Source organism: Ranitomeya imitator, chromosome 7 (assembly GCF_032444005.1).
Source record: "Ranitomeya imitator isolate aRanImi1 chromosome 7, aRanImi1.pri, whole genome shotgun sequence".
Lineage (NCBI taxonomy): Eukaryota > Metazoa > Chordata > Amphibia > Anura > Dendrobatidae > Ranitomeya > Ranitomeya imitator.
In genome coordinates this window covers 25,784,078-25,810,564 of record NC_091288.1, presented here as the reverse complement: position 1 = coordinate 25,810,564, position 26,487 = coordinate 25,784,078, and the positions used below count along the sequence as shown (strand labels likewise).

Sequence of the window (26,487 nt, the reverse complement as noted above, 5' to 3'; positions counted from 1 at the left end):
ACATGATTTATACATAGTGTGTACTGGGCAAATGGGGAGCTGCCCTGATGTGACTAATGGGGAACAATATAGGGCCTGTACTAAGCAATGAATTGCCCTGATGTGACTAATAGGGGAATGCTGTAGAGCTTATACTAGGGCAATAGGGAGTTGCCCTGAGGTAACTAGTGGGGGGGGTGGTGGTGATTTATTATATATATATATATATATGGTATATTGTACTCGGAAAATGGGGAGTTGGTTTGATATGACTAACGGGGAAATCAAGATAGTACAAGTATTGGAGAAATAGAAAGTTACCCTGATGTGACTAATGGGGGTAATGATGTAGGGACTGTACTAGTACTAGGGAAACAGATGTACCTGACAGGGGAAATCAAGGGAGGGCATGTATTGGAGAGACGGAAAGTTACCCTGACGTGACTAATAGGGGAAGTAATGGAGGACTTGTATTGGAGAATTAAGGAGGAGCTCTAATGTGTGTAATGGGGAAGTGATGAAGGACCAGTACTGGGGAAATGTGGACTGGACCTGATGAGAATAATATTAGAAAGTGAGGCAGGGCCTGTACTGGAGAAATCGAACTTGCCCAAATGTGATTAATTGGGGAAGTCATAAAAGCCCTGTACTAGGAAAATGGAAGTTTCCCTACTGTAACTAATGGGGGGAAACAAGGTGACTAATAGGGAAAGTAATGTAGGGCTTATACTGGAGAATTGGGGGAAGCTGTAATTTGTCTAATGGGGGAAGCGACTAAGGCGTTTATCTGGAAAATGGAAGCTGCCCTGATGTGACTAATGGGGGAAGAACCTTGGGCCTGTACTGGGGAAGGAGAGGGTGTAGTGAGAAGTGCATGTTACATACCACCGTCTCCTCCAGGCCTTTGAGATCTTCCCGTGATTGCTCCCTCTTCTCATTAAGCTCCCTATGGATACAAGACACAGGCAATCACCCAGTATAGCAGTCTAGATCATATAATACCACCATTCGCTTCACCTATGGGAAAAACCCTCTCCACATTTTATACCCGAGTAACAATTCATACATCTGATTGTGAACTTTTACTTCGTTCCTGTTTCTCGTGTGCATTAATATCATCACTTTCCATTCCTAGTGATATGCACTACCGCTCCAGACCAGAAGGGGCAGCATAATACCTAGCACAGAAGCACGGGTATCCAGTATGTAGGCAGTGTGGTTGTATAATGGGGCTGCACTGCAGAACTTCTCCGCCAATTTCTTTTAAGGCTGGGCCCAGACATTCCCTTTGTTTTCCCCACTATAGGGCTGAGCTTGGCCTAAACGGCTTGATCCGAGGCTCCAGACGGCACTTACATGAGTTTCTGCAGTTCCATCTCTCTCTGCTCATCTTCAGCCTTCAGCTTCTCATAGTCTGAGGTCAGTTTGTCCTTCTGGAGCTGCAGCTTCTGGTTGAGGCTATAAAAAGCGATGCAAAAAAATAAAAAATAAAAAAAAGAGTGAAATTCACTTCATGACACCATATAAAACTCAGATGCCCCATGTATGACAAAGAGTCTTGTAATTGTGGTCAAGGTCACAAACTCTGCAGAAATAAGTTATAAAATGTTATAATACTATACATGAGATAATCGGCTGCAGCAGGAGCCTCTCCCCTCTGGCCTGCCTGCAGTACAGCAGTGTTCCGTTGGCCAAGCCCCACCTCTTAGTCACTTCCCAGCCAAAAATGGAACTGGGAAGTAAGGTGTTAACCCTCATGCTTTCCGCAGGGTCTCTACAAAGTTATTTGCCTCCTACAAATAATGGGGGCACAACTATATCCGGTTTTCCTGTACCCTTCATTTCTTGGTTTAGCTCTCCTTTTGGATGTCATGATGAAGAAGGGATGTTTATCGCACGGAATGCCGCCATTAATGCCCCAATAGTGCCGCCGTCTCCGCACTTACTCTTTGAGGTCATCGATCATCTTCTGCTTCTCTTCGATCTCATCGCGCAGGCGAGACAGCTGCCTCTGGTGCGCTTCTCGGTGACTTTCCATCTGTTGCTCCAGCGTTTTCTGCCCAATGGTGACACAATAAAAGGAGAATATCCATCCTCAAATTAAAGCACAAGACTATGCACTATGCATCATAGCGATTTATTTATGGCGCCGTTATTACATCATTATAAAAGGAGAAGACTTTATGTTTTCTTTATTTAAATGCATGGGGTTGAGGCATTTTTTGCAATTAAGTTCCATTAAATAAAAGTTGCCCTGTTTGTATCCTAGAGACCCTGTGTTGTCTGTCTATTGCTGGCTGCGGAATGAGTGAACTGATAATCAGTCAGTGAGCTCATCCCAGCGGTCCGACAGGGGGCTTGTAACTGATTTATGTCTTTTTCTCATCCCCTCTCAGCTGATTTATGATCAAAGTTGAATGTGTAGAAAAACAAAGAATTTGTAAAAGCCAAACAATGCAACATTTTTAATGCAACCCAATTACGAAAAGGATTTTTGGCCCCAAATACATGCATTAAAGGGGGTAAAAAAAAAAAAACAGTCGCCATAAATGGACAACCCCTCTAACTCCAAATATTACATGCATAATATTTCAATAATAATATTTCAATGCAGCTGCAGGACTCCACATCTCCTCTTGTTTAGCCTTATTCATATGATGTGTTCTCAATATACATTTTTGTTGTTGCGATTTTTCAAAAAACGAAGGTAAAAATCGCTGCATATTTCCAGCACTTTTGGCAAATTGCAGCAAAAATAATGCATCACATGAACGCACAATCGCTTATGAACGAGGCCATTTATTTATTTTTTTTGCCTCTCTACTTTTTATTAATTTATTATTTTTATATTTATTTGGCTTTAGAATTCTTGCAGTTTGGGGAACATTTTTTGTAGCATTGACTCTAAATACTCATTCTAATGTTATATCGATTCCTCAGGTTATCATGGTTGAACAGACACCTACAAATTTCAGCTTTTTTCATGTAAAAACAGTTTGTATGTTCTCCCCGTGTTTGCGTGGGTTTCCTCCGGGTTCTCCGGTTTCCTCCCACATTCCAAAGACATACTGATTGGGCTCACAATCTAAATCCCCTATCGGGCACAGCGATGATAATGTGTGTAACCTGTAAAGCGCTGCGGAATATGTTAGCGCTATATAAAAATAAAGATGAAAGATGAAGATGATGTAAAGTTCGGGCAGGAATTGTAATTCATAATACAAGATTGTGGTTTTTTTTGTCTTTTTTTAATACAAATTTTTACTACCTTTTTTAACGTCTATAAGAGATAACTTTTTGGCGTGGTTATTTTAGGCTTATAATTTATACTGATACATTATGTCACGAGGGCACAGGTTGCGGTATGCCATGCCTGCTGGGAGGGTACACTGGGTGCCCCCTTTTTTGAAGTCCTCGTGGCGTTTCCTCGCACCCGGTGACCCTAATATACAGCGAGAGATCTCTTTGACCAACTAAGGGGCTAAACAGTAAGAAATAAAAGGTTCTCTATTCCGAGCAGTCAGTAAAGGAGCAAAGTATCTGCTCCGGGGCGGTGCGGGACACCTGTGTAGGGTTTATTACATTCCACGGGACCATAAAAATGCAACTTTTTAGGGTTAAAAAAACAAAACAAAAACAATCTGCAGGACGCTGCCGACGGGTTATCTAATTCCTATTCTACACCTGCAATAGTCTGATAAAAAAAGATGCCATCATACGTTGGTAATAAAACGGGACGTGACCGACCTTCATCTCTTCGGCATCTTGGAGACGGGTCAGGTGCTCCTTCTCTTTATCCTGGAAGGAGACTTCGTGCATTTTTTCTGCAAACAGATAAACGTTGGTGAATACATTATACTCATCCCTTTCTGACGAAAATGTTAGACAATCCCTGCATGTGTTGCGACTGTTGAGCGGCGAGACATGCAGCTATTTTTCAAGCACGCCGAAGACACTCTGTTAACCCTGGAGCATGCTCATATAACACCTTATCCCCGAATGTTCGTTCATCACTAGTGACAACCCCTTTAATGCAGAGAAACACTACAGAAGCAAACCCATTTTTGGATACCCTAATGAGGATATTTTGAGTCAGAAGAGGGGTTTCTTAGTAAAGGGGGTCCTTTGCTCAGGATCTTCACCTCTTGGCCAAACTAGAAAGTAGTTGTAAAGAGCGTCTCTCGCCCCGGAGGACTTGTCCTGTCCTATCCCCATTGATGTGAATGGACAATGCGTAATGCTTCTTGTGGCCTCTAGAGGCACTGTCTAGAAACTGAACACTCATTGTCAGGCTAGTCCTTGAGATTACAGTCGATTTCTGCAGGGACTGCACCAAGTACAGACCCCCTTTCAATAAAAGAATTGGAATTTCCATACGATAGGCCCCCGATGGGTATACTATAGAAGTCCAAACCCAGATACCATCCCCAATCAAGAGTGTGAAGGACCAATCAAGCTCATTATATTGCTGAAATCGTCAAAATAGCCCCATTCCTGTGCAGACTAGTTTTCCAAGATGAAAGGGAATATATTCTCAGAAAGTGACCCATTGTTTAAATCTGGTTTTTGTGTTAAATGTATTTTTTTTTTTTCATATTACAATCTGTAGCTGAAAGTCGCATAATGTAGGGGAAGAGGCCCTGAATCCAGCGATGTGTCACTTACTGGGTTGCTTGTTCTACTTTTTAGTTTTATCAGCTTATTAGCATGAGTTTTGTATAACCCCGCCCCCACAACTGATTGGCAACTTTATGCCTATGCACAGCGTACACAAAGCAGCCAATCAGTTGTGTGGGCGGGGTTATACAGAGCTCAATATTCAAAGAATTGGTAAATCTGCAGCAGAGAAAACAGAGATTTTATCAAAACCGCACATCTCTGCCCCAGCATCATGCTGCCCTGAATGGGGTAGTAAAAACCTGGTGACCGATGCCCTTTATAAAAAAAAAAATTAAAATCTTGCAATTTTCACAGGCGATATTAGACTCATGCTTCATCTTCTTACAGAAAGAAGACTTTTCAGCAGTCTCCTTATCAGCAGAGGCTGAGTTTCAATGACAGGTAACAACTCCATACACAGCTGATACCAATCAAAATAGAGGATGTCACAGCTCACCTCCCCCTCCCTTTACAATGACCTTGGCACACGCTCATTAGATGCTTCATTATAAAAAAAAATAAGGTCAGAGTCTGACCATTGTGCCTAATGTACATGTAGATTTCCTGAAACAACAGAAAGTAGTAATCTAAAATATCTTTAGTGGCCAGAGAGTGACAAAAATCAAGAGTTTTACTTTATTTCTTTTTTTATACATTATATATATTTTTTTATTATTATTTACTTGCTATTATAAAAAAATGATTTATATTATATCAATGATATATACTATATTGTTTAAATGGGGATTTATGTTTAAATATATTGTTAAACTTTTTGATTGCCTTTTTCATATACAATATATATATATATATATATATATATATATATATATATATATATAATATGCACACACACATTTTTTAGGTGGGGTTCTATGCTTAAACATATACTTAACATAAAAATCTAATTTAAATAATAAATATAATATTAATATTTATCACTGATATAACATATAAATATAACATAAATATATAAATATATAATGAAAAAACAGTCAAAAAGTTTAAAAAAATGTATCTAAACATACTGTAAAACCCCCATTTAAACAATAGATAATGTTCTGATCACACATTCCCTTGAAAACCACTGATCCATCATCATAATCCCCAAACTGTTCTACAAATTGTTTTCTCTTTAGAAGGAACCAGGAAGCAGAAACTGTGAAGAGTGAAGTTCCTATCATCTAGAGGTATGGACCAAAAAGCCGTCACTGGGGGAAATGTGCACCGTGTGCAGAAGAGCTCAGGAATTGCACAGAATTTTCGGCGTTGATAAGCTACTGTATAATTGGAGCTGGCAGATTACCTTGTGCGTGGAGTTTTGCCAGTTCCTCGTTAAGAGAATCCTGCGCCTCCTCCAGCTGTCTGCGCCTCTGCTCCACGTTTTGCATGTAATCGGTCAGAGATTTGATCTTTGCTTCATGCTGGCGGATAAATAAGAAAAAGGCGAAAATGAGTAAAAGCTTCAAACGAAAGAAGAAAAAACGAGTTACAGGCTTCACATTTCTGCCAAATGTCTTCTCAAAAAGGAGGAGGACCTGAACTTCAGCGCCACCAATTGTGCAAGGCAACAATCCTAAAACTCAATATCGTCCCTTTAACAAGCCTTATCATATGACTTCGGATAAAAGACAAACCACTCTTTTTGCAGACACTTGTTTCGGGGTGTTTGCCGCCTCATCAGTGCCAAGCAAGAGGTCGGATTTGGCTAGATGAGGTCTCTGACGGGGTCGGGAGGTCTAAGGGGTAACATCTCTCCTTGTTCAGTAAATTTAAATCACTGCAGTACCAAAGACAACCTGCGGGAATGCTATAGAATTAATCTATGATAGGGGACTTGGGGGAAAAAAAAAGAGAAGAACTTTTGGGCCCCTCGAGGCTTCAGGGCCGGGGTGTAGAGCTACTCCTGCACATATTTTGGCTACGAAAGCTACCTACCTGGGAGCCGAGCAGCTGACATGCCGCAAGCTCCTTTTCGGTGGCATTTATTTTGCGGTTTGCCTCAATCTGTGCCGTCTCCAGTTGTTTGCTGCGATTTACTAGAGACTTGACCTCAGACTTCATTTTGCTAATGTACAGACGAGCCATGGTGAACTCCTCTTCAATGACGCCATTCACATCGGCCAGCTACAAACAAAAAAGAGATGTATATGGTTTGTAGGACACCACCCGGAGCAAAGAGCTAACCTCAATAAATTTGCCAAATGAGTCTTAAAGGGGTTGTGCAAAATTCGAAAAACCTCGAGAAACAGTGCCATCCCTGGCCTCTTCCTCGGATTGCACTTCGGCAGGTGAATGGGGCAGAATTACAAAACTCACACGACCTGTGAAATGGAGTGATGCTTCCAGGTCCTGAAAAACCCCTTTAATGTTTCTATGAATTATTGAGACCACCCAATCCATCCAAAGGAGCCTCCCGGCAGTAGAGATCTTTACCGTTTTCACATCATTCGTGCCGATAATGCCGCCGATCTCGCCCAGGTCCTTCAGCAGCAGATTTAGGATCTCGGTCGCCCTCTTCTTCTGGTGGCTGCTGAGTTCTTGCAGCTGATGAAGTTCACGCTGTGTTGCGATCAGACTGGTCTGTGAACAAGGAAAGTCACCGGATTGTTAAGGACTGAAGCTATATGTGCGATTCCGAGCTTTAAAAAAAAAAAAAAATGTTCCCTCGATATTAAAAAAAAAAGTTCTAGAACTTGTCAAAGTTTTGATAAAAAGTTTACACTGTTCTTAAGATCAGGTTGCTGTCACTAGAAGGAAACCATTGTCCGGGTCATTGACACTGGAGCACGGCTCATTCAAAGATTATGCCCAAGTTATAAAATTAACACCTCTGGGACCCTGGGAATATAGAGGCTACATTTAATTTTTTTTTTTTTGCAGAGGTGTTGGGCATTGTAGAACTATGTAGTCAAGTGAACAGATCCATCTGCACATATGCAGGATCCGTGTGGGTCCCACAGGTCAGACTTCCACATCTTGGAGATAGACTTTCCCTTTATTATAAATAGAGTATCCCTTTAAACTTTCTATAGCAATAAGATGTGCACCTGTGGACATGTTTTCCGTCTTTTCCATTCATGCAAAGCAAGCGAGAGATCTTTCCAATTATCAGAGGATTTATAAATTGAATATTTTTTGACAGATGCACTTTGTTGTACGAGACCTCAGCACTTTCTCTGCATTTAGAAGTGTTGCAGAAATTTCAAAAATTCAGATTAATTAAACTTATTTTCAGACGATATTTTGAGAGAATATCTGCAAAACAAACCTGCCGTGTGTGAACGGAACCTCCTACCTATCCATGAGCAAGACATCTAAAAACCAAGAGGATACTTCTATAATGTGCACCAAGGTTAATCAGCAAAAAAAAAACAAAAAAAAAAACAGTAGCTGGTTGTAAACAGGGCCAGCCACCACTTTCTTCACCAACTGGCTACACAATTTCCTTTCCGCTGACATCCCTACTATCATCATGGGTGACTTCAACATCCCCATCGACACTTCCCACTCAGCTGTCTCTAACCTTCTATTTCTCACGTCCTCCTTCAGCCTCGCTCAATGGTCCTACACAGACACTCACAAAGATGGCCACACACTGGACCTCATCTTCACCCCCTCCATTCACAATGTGACCTTTCCAATTCAGCTCTCAATCTGACCACAAGCGACTCACATTCTCTTCTCTCTCCTCTCCAGGGGCACAGTTCCCACCCTCGCAGAAATCTCGTACATCTTGATTTTCACACACTTTCTGAATCTCTTTTCTCTCTTGCAGACATAGGTTCCTTACACGAGGCTGCTGCCACTTTATATAACACCACTACAGCTACAACTCTCGAATAGATCGCCCCCCTCGCACACACTAAAGTTCGCACAATCAACAGGCAACCCTGGCACACCAGCCTGACTAAAAGAACCGAGGCAGGAGTCCAGGGTTGCTGAGTAGAGATGGAAAAGATCCCACTCCAACGAGCACTTTATCACATACAAACAGTCCCCACAGCTTCTCCTTATAAGTACTCCACCCTCCTCCTCTAAAACTAGCTTCTCCACCATTAGAGAAGACAAGCCTACAACCTGCTGTAACCATCGTTCCACCATACCGCTGCATGACCAGCTCTACCCTCACCTAAAGTTTCTTCACCCATCCCTTGTAGACTGTGAGCCCTCGCGGCAGGGTCTTCTCTCCCTCTACCAGTGGTTGACTCGTTTTGTTCAAGATAATCGTACTTGTTTTTATTATGTATACCCCTCCTCACATGTAAAGCGCCATGGAATAAATGGGGCTATAATAATAAATAATAACAGATCGAGCTTCTACCGTTTTCTGTGTCAGCTCATCTGTCAGCTGCTCGTTGGCTTTGGTCTTGTCCTCCACCTCCTGAGACTTATGGTCGTAGTTTACAGCCAGCTCTTCGAGAGCCTGGAGAACTTCCTTGACTTCATCCTTGGCGGCGTCATTCTCAATCTGAAGCCGCGTCAGCTCCTCCTGGATTTTTTCATAATCTCTGCGTGTTGAAGCCAGGAGCTGTGAAAGCAAAAAAAAACAAACAAACAAAAAAAAAAACTATATATAATATAAGAGACCCCACAAAAAAAGAAAAAACAGGACTCTTTCCTTTTATCCATGAAAAACTCTGGACGTTATATCATACAAAAGAAATCTATCAATGGTGGAAAAAACTGCAACTTAATGCAAATCTGCAGAGGACATTGACCACGCAGATGGTCCCGACAGCAAGGAGCCCATGATCTGTTGATTTTTTGCAGGATGAGTTGTAGTTTTAAACTCATTTTACCTTTTAATGTATTGGAAAAAGTGGTAAAAAAAAATCTAAGTGAAAAAAAAAAAAAAAAAAACACAATGCCATCACTGTTTTTTGAGGTTTTGGTTCTATGAAGATCATGACCGGGAAATATGGTTCTGCAGGTCACAGTGATTGTGGCGATAGCAAACTTGTATAGGTTTTCTAGTTTGTTTCTTGTTTTTTTAATTATTGTGGTAGCTAAAAAAATTCTTAACTTTGTAAAAGAAAAATAAAAGAAGAAATTCCAAGCCAAGGGTCTGCATGAAGACTTGTGTGCACGCCGAGCTGTGGTTCTCAGGTAGCCATTTTGGAATTACAATGTTTTGCTAATTTTTTTATTTCATTTTTTTTGTTTTGTTTTTAATTTTGATAGTGCAGTAAACAAAAAAAACAGGAATTTTATAGCCTCAGTTTTTATTTTTTGTAAGTGTTTACTTTATGGGTTAAATAATTTTGTATTTTGATAGACTGGACACTGATACAGAATGTGTTTTTTTTGTTCTTTTTGGATGGAAAAACAAAAAACAAACATGTTTGTGATTCAAACATTTATATTTTTCCAAAGCTTCTAAAACTTTTTTTTAATTAACTTTTCACTTTTGTTTTAGTTCCCCCATCGCCATAGGGCACTTGAACTTTCGATGCTTTCATAAATTGTACTATTATGCTGCCGTAAAACGGAAAAAGCACCAAGATGGCGGTGACGGAGGGGGATGGGGGGCTTCAGCCGTGCGCTGATGGCTCATTTTAGAGACAGATGCTGGCTGTGTAACAGTTCCTGAGCCTGCAGCCTCCCTAGGACGTGGTTTCATGTCCTGGGAAGGGGTTAAAAATCAAAATACTAACGTGTTTTTTTTTATTTTTATTGGAGCGCCATTTTTTGGATACTGCAAATCCCCTGCACAGACAGGTAAATAATAGACTTTTGGTGACCGGCAGGCTCTGGGTTCAGAGCACATACTGATTAACTCCACAAGAGCATAGAAACGAAGAGCAGATATTTCATAGGACTTCGCCCAACCGTCCGCAGATCGCCGGCCGTAGAAGTGATGACCGCACCACCACATCCATCAGAAGCGCCATTCACCTCGTCCTGGTCCAGCATCTGCTGCTTCAGCTTCTCGGCGAGCTGACTCTGGTGATTGATTTCATCATCCTATGAATAAATAAAGGGGAATATTAATATCTGCGGACATTGCAGACCCGATATAACTGCTATTATGGGTCAGAGCCGACATTACAAAGACGGAGCGCCGCTGTGCTATCAGAGCACACCATTTAAAGTCACAGGTGATAACATTGGTCAGCCAGAAATGTGCAGCCATTACACTCCAATATGAGCTGAAGATGGAAAGCAATAAAGTGTGCAGACCACTGCCCAATGTGTCATTTCCAAGACTAAAATCTTTTACAACAATTTTTTGTTTCTGCATGTAAAATGAGAAATGCAGAATTGCAGACCACCCTTGCTCCACTCAGGACGGGACTTCAGACCACCCTATGTCTGTATTGTAAAGCGGAGGGTATGCATGCACACCCTCGCTCCACTCAGGATTAGGCTGCAGACCCCCCATTGTCTGGATTCTAGAGCGGAGGGGAGAGTATGCATACACACCCTCGCTCCAGTCAGAACGAGGCTTCAGACCACCCTATGTCTGTATTCTAGAGCGGAGGAGAGTATACATGCACATCCTTGCTCCACTCAGGATAAGGCTGCAGACCCCCCATTGTCTGGATTCTAGAGCGGAGGGGAGGATATGCATGCACATCCTCGCTCCACTCAGGATGAGGCTGCAGACCCCCCATTGTCTGGATTCTAGAGCGGAGGGGAGGGTATGCATGCACATCCTCGCTCCACTCAGGACGGGGCTGCAGACCCCCCATTGTCTGGATTCTAGAGCGGAGGGGAGGGTATGCATGCACATCCTCGCTCCACTCAGGATGAGGGTTCAGACCCCCCATTGTCTGGATTCTAGAGTGGAGGGGAGGGTATACATGCACATCCTCGCTCCACTCAGGATGGGGCTGCAGACCCCCCATTGTCTGGATTCTAGAGCGGAGGGGAGGGTATGCATGCACATCCTCGCTCCACTCAGGCGGGGCTACAGACCCCCCATTGTCTGGATTCTAGAGCGGAGGGGAGGGTATGCATGCACATCCTCGCTCCACTCAGGCGGGGCTACAGACTCCCCATTGTCTGGATTCTAGAGCGGAGGGGAGGGTATGCATGCACATCCTCGCTCCACTCAGAATGAGGCTACAGACCCCCCATTGTCTGGATTCTAGAGCGGAGGGGAGGGTATACATGCACATCCTCGCTCCACTCAGGCGGGGCTACAGACTCCCCATTGTCTGGATTCTAGAGCGGAGGGGAGGGTATGCATGCACATCCTCGCTCCACTCAGAATGAGGCTACAGACCCCCCCATTGTCTGGATTCTAGAGCGGAGGGGAGGGTATACATGCACATCCTCGCTCCACTCAGGATGAGGGTTCAGACCCCCGTTGTCTGGATTCTAGAGCGGAGGAGATGGTATGCATGCACATCCTCGCTCCACTCAGAATGAGGCTACAGACCCCCCCATTGTCTGGATTCTAGAGCGGAGGGGAGGGTATGCGTGCACATCCTCGCTCCACTCAGGATGAGGGTTCAGACCCCCCATTGTCTGGATTCTAGAGTGGAGGGGAGGGTATACATGCACATCCTCGCTCCACTCAGGATGGGGCTGCAGACCCCCCATTGTCTGGATTCTAGAGCGGAGGGGAGGGTATGCATGCACATCCTCGCTCCACTCAGGCGGGGCTACAGACTCCCCATTGTCTGGATTCTAGAGCGGAGGGGAGGGTATGCATGCACATCCTCGCTCCACTCAGGATGGGGCTGCAGACCCCCCATTGTCTGGATTCTAGAGCGGAAGGGAGGGTATACATGCACATCCTCGCTCCACTCAGGATGGGGCTGCAGACCCCCCATTGTCTGGATTCTAGAGCGGAGGGGAGGGTATGCATGCACATCCTCGCTCCACTCAGGCGGGGCTACAGACTCCCCATTGTCTGGATTCTAGAGCGGAGGGGAGGGTATGCGTGCACACCCTCGCTCCACTCAGGATGGGGCTGCAGACCCCCCATTGTCTGGATTCTAGAGCGGAGGGGAGGGTATGCATGCACATCCTCGCTCCACTCAGGCGGGGCTACAGACCCCCCATTGTCTGGATTCTAGAGCGGAGGGGAGGGTATACATGCACACCCTCGCTCCACTCAGGATGGGGCTGCAGACCCCCCATTGTCTGGATTCTAGAGCGGAGGGGAGGGTATACATGCACATCCTCGCTCCATTCAGGATGAGGCTACAGACCCCCCATTGTCTGGATTCTAGAGCGGAGGGGAGGGTATACATGCACACCCTCGCTCCACTCAGGCGAGGCTACAGACGCCCCATTGTCTGGATTCTAGAGCGGAGGGGAGGGTATACATGCACATCCTCGCTCCATTCAGGACAGGGCTACACCCCCCCCATTGTCTGGATTCTAGAGCGGAGGGGAGAGTATACATGCACACCCTCGCTCCACTCAGGATGAGGCTGCAGACCCCCATTGTCTGGATTCTAGAGCGGAGGGGAGGGTATACATGCACACCCTCGCTCCACTCAGGATGAGGGTTCAGACCCCCGTTGTCTGGATTCTAGAGCGGAGGGGATGGTATGCATGCACACCCTCGCTCCACTCAGGATGAGGGTTCAGACCCCCGTTGTCTGGATTCTAGAGTGGAGGGGAGGGTATACATGCACACCGTCTGGATTCTAGAGCCCTTATGTTAAAGTTGCTGGGGGTCCCAGCAGATTGACCCCCAGGGACCAGCATCCAAACTTGGAAATTTGGCAATAACCCTTTCATATCTCCTGCACGTTCTGACTGAAATCTGAGTGTGCCGCCATATGGTGCTGTCTGATGGTGCAGAATGAATCTAAGCATACAGAGAAGTACAGAGAGACAGCAAACACTTCTAGGAATAGTAAGTATTCTGTCCCGTTCCTTCCAGAGCCCAAGAAGATCGCCTGCCTTAAGAAGAAAGGAAACTGATTCTTGCTTTTTAATTAAGGGATTTCCCAATTAGTATCAGGAGTGATACATGGGAATCTGACGATATATTCTATTCTCACCATCCCATCTGCAAATGGCTACAATTATCAGGCAGTAAAAACACATAATTATGAAGCAGCGGCCATCATTACTACTAATTATAGCACTGGAGCACAAAGTGGAAGAGTAAAAGCAGCCGAGATAATGCGCATCGTCTGCTGCCGCGGAGCTGGGACCACAGAAGCAGCGAGAAGCCGGATAAGAGGGACCACCAGGACCTGCAGAAAGTGGAGGAAAACCTAATAATGCTCATCCTAATAAGCGGATTAAATGGTTCAGATCATGTGAGCAGAAATTCATTGACATTTATTCATGTGTGTTACATTTGCCTCATGTTAAATGTCGCCATTGACCCCCATTATGGACCAGACCGAGCAGCGCCACAACCTTGTCATCCAGCTGGCGGTACAATGAGGTGATGTCGTCGTCGTATTTCTTCTTTTCCTCGGATGAGATGCAGGCAGCGGCCGGGGACAGGTTGTCGATGATGGGAGTGTTGTCGCATGGCTCCAGGCTCTTCTGATCCTTCGAACTCATTTGTTCATCCACCGGCACAGCTTCCCCTATCATCAAAGGATCGTTATAGCAGATACAGAACAAGAGTAACAGACCGAAATAATTTATAAAGGAAACAGGTTTTTTTTTCTCTTAATAACATTACTGAACTACAAATCGACTGCTTATCTACTTCCTACCAGAAAGAGAAATAATACAAATTCATGATGCAACCACTAGAGGGAGCTCTCTGCATTAGTATTTGTACACATCACCATTAGTCTTCTGTGAGCTCCCTCTAGTGGTAGCTGCAGGAAGCCAAGGTCTGAGTATGAGATTGTGAACAGAGGATTCAGAGCTTTGTAGAAAAGTGCGGGAGGGAAACAGAAGTAAATACAATCAGAAAATGCAGCTAAAAATCTTCTCTTATGGGATTCTCCCAAATTTGAAAAACAAAAATGCAAATTATTTTGATAGATTTCTAATCTTATTGGTCATAATCACTCCTAAAAGGTTTAAATAGCTGCAGGTTAAGTAATGAAAAAATTAAGAAAAAAATTATATATATATATATATATATATATATATATATATATATATATATATATATATATATATATATATATATATATATATATATATATATATACAAAAATATATACCGTAGTACGTAATAAAAATATATAATATATCTTTCCATTATTTTTTTTTATTGATTTCTATTTCCTTTTTTACTTCCTATGGGGACGGAGAAACTTCAAGGAAATCTACTCTGCTTTGTCATACGTGATAGATCCCACTGAAGCCCTAATCACATCTGTGCGGAATATTCTCAGCAGACGGCATCGCTATGGCAACATCATTGCACTAATCAGAGAAAAACATCCACCGCTATACAGTGAGCGAGAACCCCCTCCCCCGCCCCAGACAGAGCCGACCTCATAAAACATGACCGTAACACGAGCGAAGGAAAAAACAAAAAGAATTGCATTTTGTTTTTTAAACCGCCCTATATGTTAATAGGTCTCCCTCTTATACTGCCAAACGCACACATAGACCATTACGTTACCGCCAATGAATAATTCTGTCCTTTAGCTGCATGGCGCTAAACCCAAATAATGAGAGTGGATCTCCATATATTGCCGTGGTGGCCACTGGGACTGTGTTGTCGGCTATTAGCCAACAGCACAGTATGTCCCGGAAGAAAAGTCAGGGCTGAACACATAGCTGCTCCGTCCCCGACATTTATTAAAGGTAAAACTTTACTTCCGCATTTCCACCACTAGGTGGCGACTTATCGCTATGCGGCTCCTACGTCAGTGCATAGAACTGCATGCAGATCGCCATCTAGTGGCAAAAAACAAAAAAGCATAGGGGAAAATTACTGCTGCAAAAAAAAGCCTTGGATCATCGCAGTCTCTGATCAGAGTCATGGCTACTGCTGGTCCATGCATTCAGTAATTAATGTTGAAGTCCTATCTCAGTAATGGGAAAGTCTGTTTTCACTGAAGACACATTTCACCCGTGAATTGAGAATTTTGATCAGTCCTGGAGGAAAAAGAAGCTGATTTTTCCGATAAGATATATTACAAAGTTTTTTTTCTATTTTTCATTTATGAAAAAAAAAAATTACAATGAACTCAAAATGTGTTCTTCATGCTTCTCCATTTTTTAAAGCAATTTTCCTTACCGCCTCTCCACCGGTTCAATTCCATCTCAAGATGCTGAATGATGTTCTTAAGTGACTTGTTTTTGTCTTTCTCCTTCTCGTACTTCTTCTTCCACTCCTCGGCAGTCAGCTCCAGATTGACAGACACCGTGTTCTTAATAGTCTTGGCCCTGGTACAAGAGATGCTCTAATTAACGGCGAGGACGAGAGCGAGCCGCGGCGCGGTATTACGAGCCGTATAGAAATGGACTTTTTACCGCTGGCCGAACATGAGCGTGGATTTAGTCTCGGCCTCGTTGAAGATGGATGGGGAGCAGCAGATGATGATGGTCGTCCGACAGTTGCCACCAAGGGAGTCCTGCAGGATCCGGGTCATCTTACTGTCTCGGTAAGGAACGTGGCTTTTCTAGGAAGCGGAGAGGACAAGGCTGAGATACAGCGTAATAAATGGATATGCCACACTGACAATAGAAGGGGGATGCAGCACAAGGGTCACAATGCAGCCCCTCTACTGTCACTGCAGCACCATTCATGTCATTGAAAGGGTCTGGGTAGGTCTTTGAGGCTGGATCCTAGCAATAATATAGATCTCTACAATATGCCATCACTTTCTGATCTGCGGGGGTCGAACATCCAGCACTGATCCTCAGAATGAAGGGTTTTAAAAGGGTTGTCCGGGCATAGGCATTTGATGATCTGTCTTGTATATAGGTCATCAAACAGCAGATCGGTGGTGGTCCAACACCCGGGACCCCCGCGGATCAGCAGTTATTTGCTCCGGTAGCAGCTAGATGTAAAAACACTTTGAATGGAGCTTCGCTCAATGTGTAGCAGCCGCTGCCGGGAACCGCAGAACAGTTCCTACACTTCTGCATAGAAGCTGTGCTGCAGTACTCGGCAGCGGCCGTTCCACTTTGATATCTTGTGCCATTGTTACTCACACCCGAGATCCCGGCACTCACCGTTCCTTCTGCCAGAGCGGAGATGACGTTGCCCAGGGCAGATAAAGACTTATTGATGTTTTTAGCTTCGTCCAAAACTGCTCCTTCAGCTCCGGTTTTGCTGACCTAAAAAGGATGACAGAACTGTAACGGATCCAGTAAATCTGCCCGGAGGAAAGAAGGATATTCCCCGCCCCAGCGCTGGCCATGGGGGTAGATTATCGCCCCGCGCTCTCACCTTTTCACTTCCAGCTAGATCCACCAGGTAGAGTTTCCCGCAGAGCTTCTTCTCCGTCTCAATGTTTTCTTGTTTGATGTTAATTAGGAAAATGCTGTGACTCCTGGAGCTGTGCTCGTTCATATCTGCAAGGGAAACGCCGACCCGACATTAGTCCGGGATCGATCGATATCGTCGAAGTCGTTAAAGGGGTATTCGTGGATTTGTGCAGTGAACTACTGATGAGCGAGCATGCTCAGACAAGGCGTTATATGAGCATGCTCATGTACTAATAGAGTATCTTCGGCATGCACGAATATTACGTCTGAGTCCCCGCGGTTGCATGTCTCGACAGCAGCAGCACATGCAGGGAATGCCCGTTTGTTAGACAATCCCTGCATGTGTTGCAGGAGACATGCAGCCGCGGGGACTCAGACATAATATTTGAACACGGTGCAACATACGACAAAAAAAAAAAAAAGCTTTAAAACTTATTCCAGACAGTTGTAAAATATGCAAAATGTATAATACCGCATGAACCGCTGTGACAAATCGGTCGCACTTCAAGACGGCCTAAATCTACGTTTGCACAGTATTGATACATTCTTCCCATTTTACCCCACAAGTGGCATTGTTGTATCTTTCACAATTTGGAAAAAATGACAAAAATGACTAAAAAAAAAGCTACAGGATCCAACAAAGAAGGCTACAATTAAAGGGGTTTGTAAAAGGGTCTGTTTTTTTTTTTCTTCCATAGAAACATCGCCACTCCTGTTCTCAGGCTTTGCCTGGTATTGCATTCACTTGCATGGAGCGGAGCAGCAATACCATCATTACTATCAGTGCAGGATTTCTGGAACTCACTTGTGACGGCAACGTGTCTGTTCGCCTTCCCCTCGTCGATCACATCCATCACTTCCTCTGGACTGGACACAAACCTCTCCGTACAGCCCTGAACATGGAAAAAAATGCAAGAAAATAGAAGGCAGACCGTGTCATAGGACGAGACGTTCAATAACGGAAGCAAAGACCGTCGCGTGGCATCCTGAAACGAGAGAATATGGGGGGCAGCAGCAATAGCCCCCCACAATTTAGAGTTTTGCTATGAGTCCCATTGTCAACATCCCATCGGATTATTGAGACTGGGGACTCCATGGGAGGTGACGAGGGATGCCCTCCTCCGTCTAATCACTCATGGTCAGTGATCACCGCGGCATTTAAAAGGTTAAACTGCCACGATTGAAGCCGGCTCCCATTGCAGCAGTTACTGGGTAAGGGTAGTCGGTACCCGCCAGTTATGGGGTGGGCTGAGCGTGTGAACCCTCTCCTGACTTCTGCCCTACGTATACAGCTGATAGGACCCCCCTCTACTCACGGACCCCCATAGCAGCTGCAAAGTCTGCCGACATAGAAGCGTTTATAAGAAGTGAAGCCAAGAGACTGCCGAGCTCTAATCCACGTTCACAAGTGCAAAAACGCTGCACTTTTCTGCACTAAAATACCCAATAGTGATCGCTCTGCTGCTGCAATTACTAGTGATGAGCGACAATGCTGGGATGAGGTGTTATCTGAGCATGCTCGGGTCCTAATCAAGTATTTCGACGTGCTGTAAAAAATGATTGTGCCCCCGCGGCTGCATGTCTCAGGGCTGTTCGACAGCCACAACACATGCAGGGATTTCCTGTTAGGCAATCCCTAGGTATTCAACAGCCGTGAGACACGCCAAAATACTCCATTAGGACCCGAGCATGCTCAGATAACACCTCATCCCAGCACGCACGCTCATCACTAGTAATTACCCCTTTTTTATATTTGCTTTGGTGCTTTTTTTTTTCTTTTTAGTTAAGACACGACAGAATCCGCACACACAGAAGTCTACAGGAAAAGAATAAAAAATGCAATAATTAAAAAAAAAAAACGCAGTTCACCAGCGCCTTTAATGGGCAGGAGTGTTCATGAAATCACATCCACTTTGCTTTGCGGTTTTTCTGCTTTTACGCTACATGTGTACGCGGCCCGACGAGGTCAGGACGGACGTTACTATACGGCGGGGTGACGCAGCTCGTACCTTCACGTAGGGGACGCGGTTTTTATCTTCGTGCACAGCCAGGTTGGTTTTAGACACTGTGGAGAAATAATTAAAAAAATGGAAATAAAATGGGAACAGATTTTGAAGATTCTACAGTTTAATCATCGTCAGTAGTTTGTAAAATTCTGAAAAAATTTCAGAGAAAAAAAAAAAAAGAAAAAAAAAAAACTCATCAGCCTGGATTCATCCCCCAGGACGGCCGTCACAGCTGACGGTACACAGGGCTCCGTCAGATCTGCGCAGATAAGCTTCTTACCGTCCAGTAAATCCCGGATTTTGTCTAAATAAATTTCAAAGTACGAGACCTGTAAGAGAAAAAGTGCGGATGAATGAAGGCCGAGGGGACAAGGCGACATCCATCACTACTTAGGTACTATGTGCGGATTTGGGGGTCCCAGAGTCCGATCACAGGGTCTACGTGTAATCGGTCATCTACAGGCGGCGTTACCGGCAGATTTACCTTTATGTGAAATTCTAGGTTTTCATCCATGGAATAGATGTGATCAAATATGTCCCGGGAGATTCTTGGGAGGATTCCCATGAGCTGAGGATCGTGCAGCTTCCCCTGAGAAGAGAGTCAATGGGACAGGAGCTGATGAAAGCCCACGTGGCGGTCGCCATTATTCCCAAATATCACATGAGGAAGCATAAAATACCGTTATATATAAGAAAACCAACCTATTGGATAAAGTCACGCAGAAAGCATGACATGCCCTCGAAATCCCGACCAAAAGCCCATGACATAGGTACATAAGCCGTCTACACACAGAGGAGGATCACCACCATCATACCAAAGGTCCTGCTCAAGTGATCGGTGTCTTAGGGAGCGCGTTATATAACTAGAATAAGCCGTCACTTAGTGATCAGTGATGGTCGGAGATCTGCAATCCACGGCGCTGATTTACCGCGGGCCCCCTCTACCATTAATCCTCACAATCACCCCATAGACTGGAGCAGGGAAAGATGGAGGCGACTCAAACACCTTCATTGTTAGGATGGATGGAGGTCGCAGCAGTCGGCTTATCGCACCGACATCACAGGTCTCTGCCATCCATTACCTCCATCGTGTGAGTCTTTCCGGACGATGTTTGGCCGTAGGCAAAAATGGTTCCATTGTAACCGTCCAAAACATCTGAAAAGGAAAAAGAAACGAAAAATGATTTTACAGATAGTTGTAAAATTCCCAGGATCAGACACCCCATTCTGGGGAATCGGACCACCCCCCCATTCCGAAGATCAGACCCCCCCCCACCACCATTCCCAGGATCAGACCCCCCCCACACCATTCCCAGGATCAGACCCCCCCCCCCACCATTCCCAGGATCAGACCCCCCCCCCACCATTCCCAGGATCAGACCCCCCCCACACCATTCCCAGGATCAGACCCCCCCCACACCATTCCCAGGATCAGACTCCCCCCCCCACCATTCCCAGGATCAGACCCCCCACCACCATTCCCAGGATCAGACCCCCCCCACACCATTCCCAGGATCAGACCCCCCCCACACCATTCCCAGGATCAGACCCCCCCCCACCATTCCCAGGATCAGACTCCCCCCCCCACCATTCCCAGGATCAGACCCCCCCACCATTCCCAGGATCAGACTCCCCCCCCCACCATTCCCAGGATCAGACCCCCCCACCATTCCCAGAATCAGACCCCCCCATTCCGGGAAATCGGGCCACCCCAATTCCCCAGATCAGACCCCCCAACACTATTCCAAGGATCAGACCCCCCCACACACACCATTCCCCAGATCAGACCCCCCACACCATTCCCAGAATCAGACCCCCCCACCATACCCAGAATCAGATCCCCCCACCATTCCCAGAATCAGACCCCCCCACCATTCCCAGGATCAGACCCCCCCCACCATTCCCAGGATCAGACCCCCCCCCCACCATTCCCAGGATCAGACCCCCCCCCCCACCATTCCCAGGATCAGACCCCCCCCCCCACACCATTCCCAGGATCAGACCCCCCCCCCACCATTCCCAGGATCAGACCCCCCCCCACACCATTCCCAGGATCAGACCCCCCCCCACCATTCCCAGGATCAGACCCCCCACCACCATTCCCAGGATCAGACCCCCCCCCCACCATTCCCAGGATCAGACCCCCCCACACACCATTCCCAGGATCAGACCCCCCCCACCATTCCCAGGATCAGACCCCCCCACCTCCATTCCCAGGATCAGATCCCCCCACCATCATTCCCAGAATCAGACCCCCCACAATTCCCAGAATCAGACCCCCCCACCATTCCCAGAATCAGACCCCCCACCATTCCCAGAATCAGACCCCCCCACCATTCCCAGAATCAGATCCCCCCCACCATTCCCAGGATCAGACCCCCACCATTGCCTAAGTGGGAGAATGTTTGGACCCCAATGGCGCCATGTCCCTACGTTTCCCCTGCCTGGGTGTAGACCATTCACCTTTATAGAGGACTTTCACATTCACAACATATTAAATAAAATCTTATTCATTTTCTAAACGAATCAACATCTCTGCTGGGAGTCATTGAATGCGATCCTTCACTGCAGAAAGTACAATATTGTGCAGCATCATTTCCAGGAATCCCAGCATCGCTGCTACAACCACATTCACTGGACCGACCATCGGAAACCATGATGGTTCCCACTCACTGACCGCAAGCAGAGATCTTGAAATACAAAGTCTAGCAGAAAATTGCAGAACAAATCATTGTGCCACGAATAGGCAACAAGGGATGAGACCTGAATATCCCTTTATTAATAAAGGAGAAGAAAGAACGTTTTTAGCCCTTAGGCCATTACTTGGGGGTAGCGAAAGGCGAATTTGCTCTTCTAGCTCGTAGTTGAGATTTCTGACAATGAGATGCAATTCCATCTGGTGTCAGATCGTCACCGCCCCCCCCGCCCCACCACAAATGACTCTGCTCTCTGACAGGTGCCGAAATCAAAGCCCCCCGGATATTACAAGCCTCCTGTCACCGGCTGTGGGATTGATGTCTCCAGAAGGGAACAAAGAGCGACATTTCGGCATCATCGATTTACACCCAAGTGCAATATTCAAAGAAGACCCTGCTATCAGATCCGGGAGGCTGGAAGCCCCCCACCCCCACCCGGCATTTATCTCGGAGGTCTCGCCTCCTTCGTGTGGATCGCGGTCGATAATGGCCGTATCAGACAAAATAAAATGCGCATAAATTCTCTCCCCACCTGCCCCAATTTATGCACGAAACAGCAGTTTCCACCTGTAATTAGGGGGCAATTATCCTCTAGAAAATGGTGGGAAACACGGCGCGGTCATACACGACGGCAGAGAGGGATAACCGTCAGCGGTGAGAGGACGCCGTGCACATAAATAATTAACACGTAGGGAGCGAGGAGAAACCCATTGTACAGCAGATTTAGGAAACCACCACCGAACAAAGGAGACAAAGCGGAAAGTGGGACGAAGAGACCCTCCCCTCCCCCCACGTCCTTATCCAAACTTAATAGGACTACAATAAAACGTACGACCACCAACGTTTCCGTAAAGTTTGACACCAACGATCGCGCTATTTTCAAAACCAAAAGGATGGAAATCTCAAAGGACCCAGATTTGAAATCTATGGGATTTATTAGGCGCCAAGTCAATCGGCGATCATTTATTGGCCCAATCAGGCATGTCTACGGAAAAAAAACAGATGGGAAAGAACAGTCATTAATATGATCGTTCTGTCTCCACGCAGCTTCATGTTGTAAGCAGCACAACCACTGCTATGGACAGCTTTCACGTGGAAAAATTATTATTTTTTACATACGGTATGTCAGCAGTTATGTTTAGTTAATAAAATTGCACTAAATTTTACCCAAATCTTCCCTCCGTTATTCCTTTTCAGACTCCCTGGTAATGAGGTTTCAGCCTAATCCAAGTTTCAGATGTGAGGTCTGTATGTCCTCTCAGTAATATAGGCTGGATGTGAGGCCTGTGTGTCCTCTCAGTAATATAGGCTGGATGTGAGGTCTGTGTGTCTCTCCAAGTAATATAGGCTGGATATGAGGTCGGTGTGTCTCTCCTATTAATACAGGCTGGATGTGAGGTTTGTATGTCTCTCCCAGTAATACAGGCTGGATGTGAGGTTTGTATGTCTCTCCCAGTAATACAGGCTGGATGTGAGGCCTGTGTGTCCTCTCAGTAATATAGGCTGGATGTGAGGTCTGTGTGTCTCTTATACAAAGAAAAAGAAAAAAAGCCAGCTCACCATATCCAGCAGAACACGGAACCAAGTCCTGATACGATGCAAAATAATGGAAAAAACAACGATGTTCCAGCTCCAACATCGCCAAACTCACGCAGGTCATGGTGTTGTCTTTATGGAGCTCGTGATTTTCATGTTTTTACATTTTTTCCAATAAAGTTTTTCTATTTTATCTATTTGGAGCTGGAACATCTGTGTTTCTCTCCCAGTAATATAGGCTGGATGTGAGGTCTGTGTGTCTCTCCCAGTAATATAGGCTGGATGTGAGCTCTGTGTGTCCTCTCAGTAATATAGGCTGAATGTGAGGTCCTTGTGTTTCTCTGATTAATATAGACTGGATGTGAGGCCTGTGTGTTTATCCCGGTAATATAGGCTGGATGTGAGCTCTGTGTGTCCTCTCAGTAATATAGGCTGAATGTGAGGTCCTTGTCTTGCTCTGATTAATATAGGCTGGATGTGAGGTCTGTGTGTCTCTCTCGGAAATATAGGCTGGATGTAAGGTCTGTGTGTCCGTCCCAGTAACATAGACTGGATTTGAGGTCTGTGTTTCTCTGCCAGTAATATAGGCTGGATGTGAGGTCTGTGTGTCTCTCCCAGTAATTTAGGCTGGATGTGAGGTCTGTGTTTCTCTCCCAGTAATATAGGCTGGATGTGAGGTCTGTGTGTCTCCCAGTAATATAGGCTGGATGTGAGGTCTGTGTGTCCTCTCAGTAATATAGGCTGGATATGAGGTCTGTGTGTCTCTCCCAGTAATATAGACTGGATGTGAGGTCTGTGTTCCCCTGCGGGCAGGTGTTGCGCAATTACTGGACGATGGCAGCTAGGTTTTTTAATCTGGATACTGCAAATGTGATAATTTCTGACTGTTAACACCTCTATAAATAGTAGATAACACAGGATCCACCATTCACTATAGGTAATATCACAGCTCACCTCCTCCTCCTGTACAATGACTGATAACACCTCTATATACAGTAGATAACACAGGATCCACCATTCACAATAGATGTCACAGCTCACCTCCTCCTCCTGTACAATGACTGATAACACCTCTATATACAGTAGATAACACATGATCCACCATTCACAATAGGTGATGTCACAGCTCCCCTCCTCCTCCTGTACAATGACTGATAACACCTCTATATACAGTAGATAACACAGGATCCACCATTCACTATAGGTAATATCACAGCTCACCTCCTCCTCCTGTACAATGACTGATAACACCTCTATATACAGTAGATAACACAGGATCCACCATTCACAATAGATGTCACAGCTCACCTCCTCCTGTACAATGACTGATAACACCTCTATATACAGTAGATAACACAGGATCCACCATTCACAATAGGTGATGTCACAGCTCACCTCCTCCTCCTGTACAATGACTGATAACACCTCTATATAAAGTAGATAACACAGGATCCACCATTCACAATAGGTGATGTCACAGCTCACCTCCTCCTTTCTTTACAATGACATTTGCCCAGATTAGAGCATGCTCAGTTAATGCTTCTAAACATGCAAACAGTGTATTGCTGAAAATGCCCATGTGAAGAACAGGAAGTGCAAGTCCAATATAAATTAGTGAGAAATAAATAGATATATTAGAGCTGCAAATTCTAAAAACAATCAAAAATTATTAAGAGATGCATTTAACAAAAACAAACCATGCACTATGCTCGGTGGGCATTGTACGGCTGTTTCTGCCATCACACTGCTGGTGCGTCTCGCCCTTCTCGGGGGACCCTATAATAAGCACTGCCAGGATCCCACATCAGGGGACGGCATTATCCACAAGCTCCTGCACAGCAGATCTGGGAAGATGAGATACAGGGAGCTGCTTGTAGGGAATCCTCCCTGAAGAGCTGCTCCAGCTGTCAATATTATTTAACCCTTGCAGAGCAGGCATCCTGCTACATACAGGAAAAACCTTCCCAAACCCTGGTGAGCCTGACATGAGGGTGCGGAGGGACATATACGTGTAGTTAGGATCCGCTTACCTTTGACGATCTGTTTCGCGCAGGCGTTATATACCTGCTCTTGGGTTGTGTTGGGAGGCAGAACTTTATCGAAGACATATGGCTTTCCTTGCTGAAAAAAAAAAATTTAAATCATTAAGCAAAAATGAAACATAAAAGGAGCGGTCCAGGCTCCAGCACGTTCCTATTGTGCAGCATTAATCTTCCCAGTCCCAGCGCGCACAGTGACAAAAGCAGGCAGGCGAGAATGGCTGAGGCCAGCAAAGTCATCTCGATCCAAGAAAAAGGCTACCAGCTCCAAAAGGGGCACGACACATACAGGGGGCACTTGTCACGTAGACCCTGAAACTTAGAACCCCCCACCCTTCCTCCCAGGTGCAGATCTTTGCCCTGGGGTGATAGAGTGGGGTCAAAGCCATATCAATAAACCACCTGTTTCCCAGCTGCAAAAAAACAAACTGTGCCTTACTCCCCCTCCCCATGTCCGACATTGAGTCTGATATTGTCAGAAGAACTGATGTCACGACAACAGCGCTGCAGCCAATCACCCTGTACACAGCTCATACCGTCGACTTGGGAAGAAACACTGAGCACAGTGACTACCTGCTGAGCTGTCGTCGTTTCATCAGCGCTGCAGACGATAACAGACAATGGGATAAAGCGGAGACTCTGCGCTGGACCTGGGGAGGGGGAGTAAGTATTAAAAAAAAAAAAAAAAAAACTTTTTTCAGCGACTGAAAAAATTGCATCAAAAATGTAATTAGTGCTTGGACCCTAAATAACTAGGAAATTCGATCTGGGATTTTCAGATGTTTTTGCAGATTTTCTCCACTTCGTTTCACGAAGCTGACAGCAAAAGCAGCAACTTTACTGCACAGTGTGAACATATCCCAACAAATACATTTTGTATACGTTTTTAAAAATCCAGGATATCTGACACTACAGGATCCATCGAGTCCCGTTAATGCAGGTTTAATGAAATTGTACAATGTATATTACAGTAATTGCTTCCTTTTACCAGCCTGCTAACGAAGAAAAGCAGGAAGATGGAAATCAGATTCCTCACATCTGCTTTCTTCAGGGCCAAAACCTGCATCTGTATTCTGCCAGTAGAGAGAGGAGACGGCTGTGGTTATTGCCTTCAGCCCGGCACAGGCACAGATAACTCATGGCCAGACCCTGATGGTGACCACCGGGGCGATCGTGACCACTGGAGCAATCGTGGCGGAACAGCGGAGTGTTTAAAAAGCTCTGCGTGTTTATAGACCATAG

The 26,487-nt window shown here is 45.3% G+C and overlaps 1 protein-coding gene across 1 annotated transcript in view; it reads right to left on the bottom strand.

Annotated features, from left to right (window-relative positions):
• Nucleotides 1–26,487, bottom strand: part of KIF5C (kinesin family member 5C) — a 41,032-nt gene that overhangs the window by 11,173 nt on the left and 3,372 nt on the right. The window contains exons 2-21 of the mRNA XM_069732892.1: nucleotides 25,237–25,327; nucleotides 20,057–20,130; nucleotides 19,459–19,563; nucleotides 19,255–19,303; nucleotides 18,978–19,033; nucleotides 17,774–17,861; nucleotides 16,931–17,055; nucleotides 16,714–16,818; nucleotides 16,009–16,157; nucleotides 15,773–15,921; nucleotides 13,975–14,150; nucleotides 10,537–10,605; nucleotides 8,963–9,169; nucleotides 7,075–7,221; nucleotides 6,577–6,765; nucleotides 5,945–6,062; nucleotides 3,727–3,803; nucleotides 1,926–2,035; nucleotides 1,336–1,437; nucleotides 865–925 (exon numbers count right to left, since the gene is read on the bottom strand). Coding sequence (XP_069588993.1) covers nucleotides 865–925; nucleotides 1,336–1,437; nucleotides 1,926–2,035; nucleotides 3,727–3,803; nucleotides 5,945–6,062; nucleotides 6,577–6,765; nucleotides 7,075–7,221; nucleotides 8,963–9,169; nucleotides 10,537–10,605; nucleotides 13,975–14,150; nucleotides 15,773–15,921; nucleotides 16,009–16,157; nucleotides 16,714–16,818; nucleotides 16,931–17,055; nucleotides 17,774–17,861; nucleotides 18,978–19,033; nucleotides 19,255–19,303; nucleotides 19,459–19,563; nucleotides 20,057–20,130; nucleotides 25,237–25,327 — 2,247 coding nt within the window. The remainder of the gene's footprint in view (nucleotides 1–864; nucleotides 926–1,335; nucleotides 1,438–1,925; nucleotides 2,036–3,726; nucleotides 3,804–5,944; nucleotides 6,063–6,576; nucleotides 6,766–7,074; nucleotides 7,222–8,962; nucleotides 9,170–10,536; nucleotides 10,606–13,974; nucleotides 14,151–15,772; nucleotides 15,922–16,008; nucleotides 16,158–16,713; nucleotides 16,819–16,930; nucleotides 17,056–17,773; nucleotides 17,862–18,977; nucleotides 19,034–19,254; nucleotides 19,304–19,458; nucleotides 19,564–20,056; nucleotides 20,131–25,236; nucleotides 25,328–26,487) is intronic.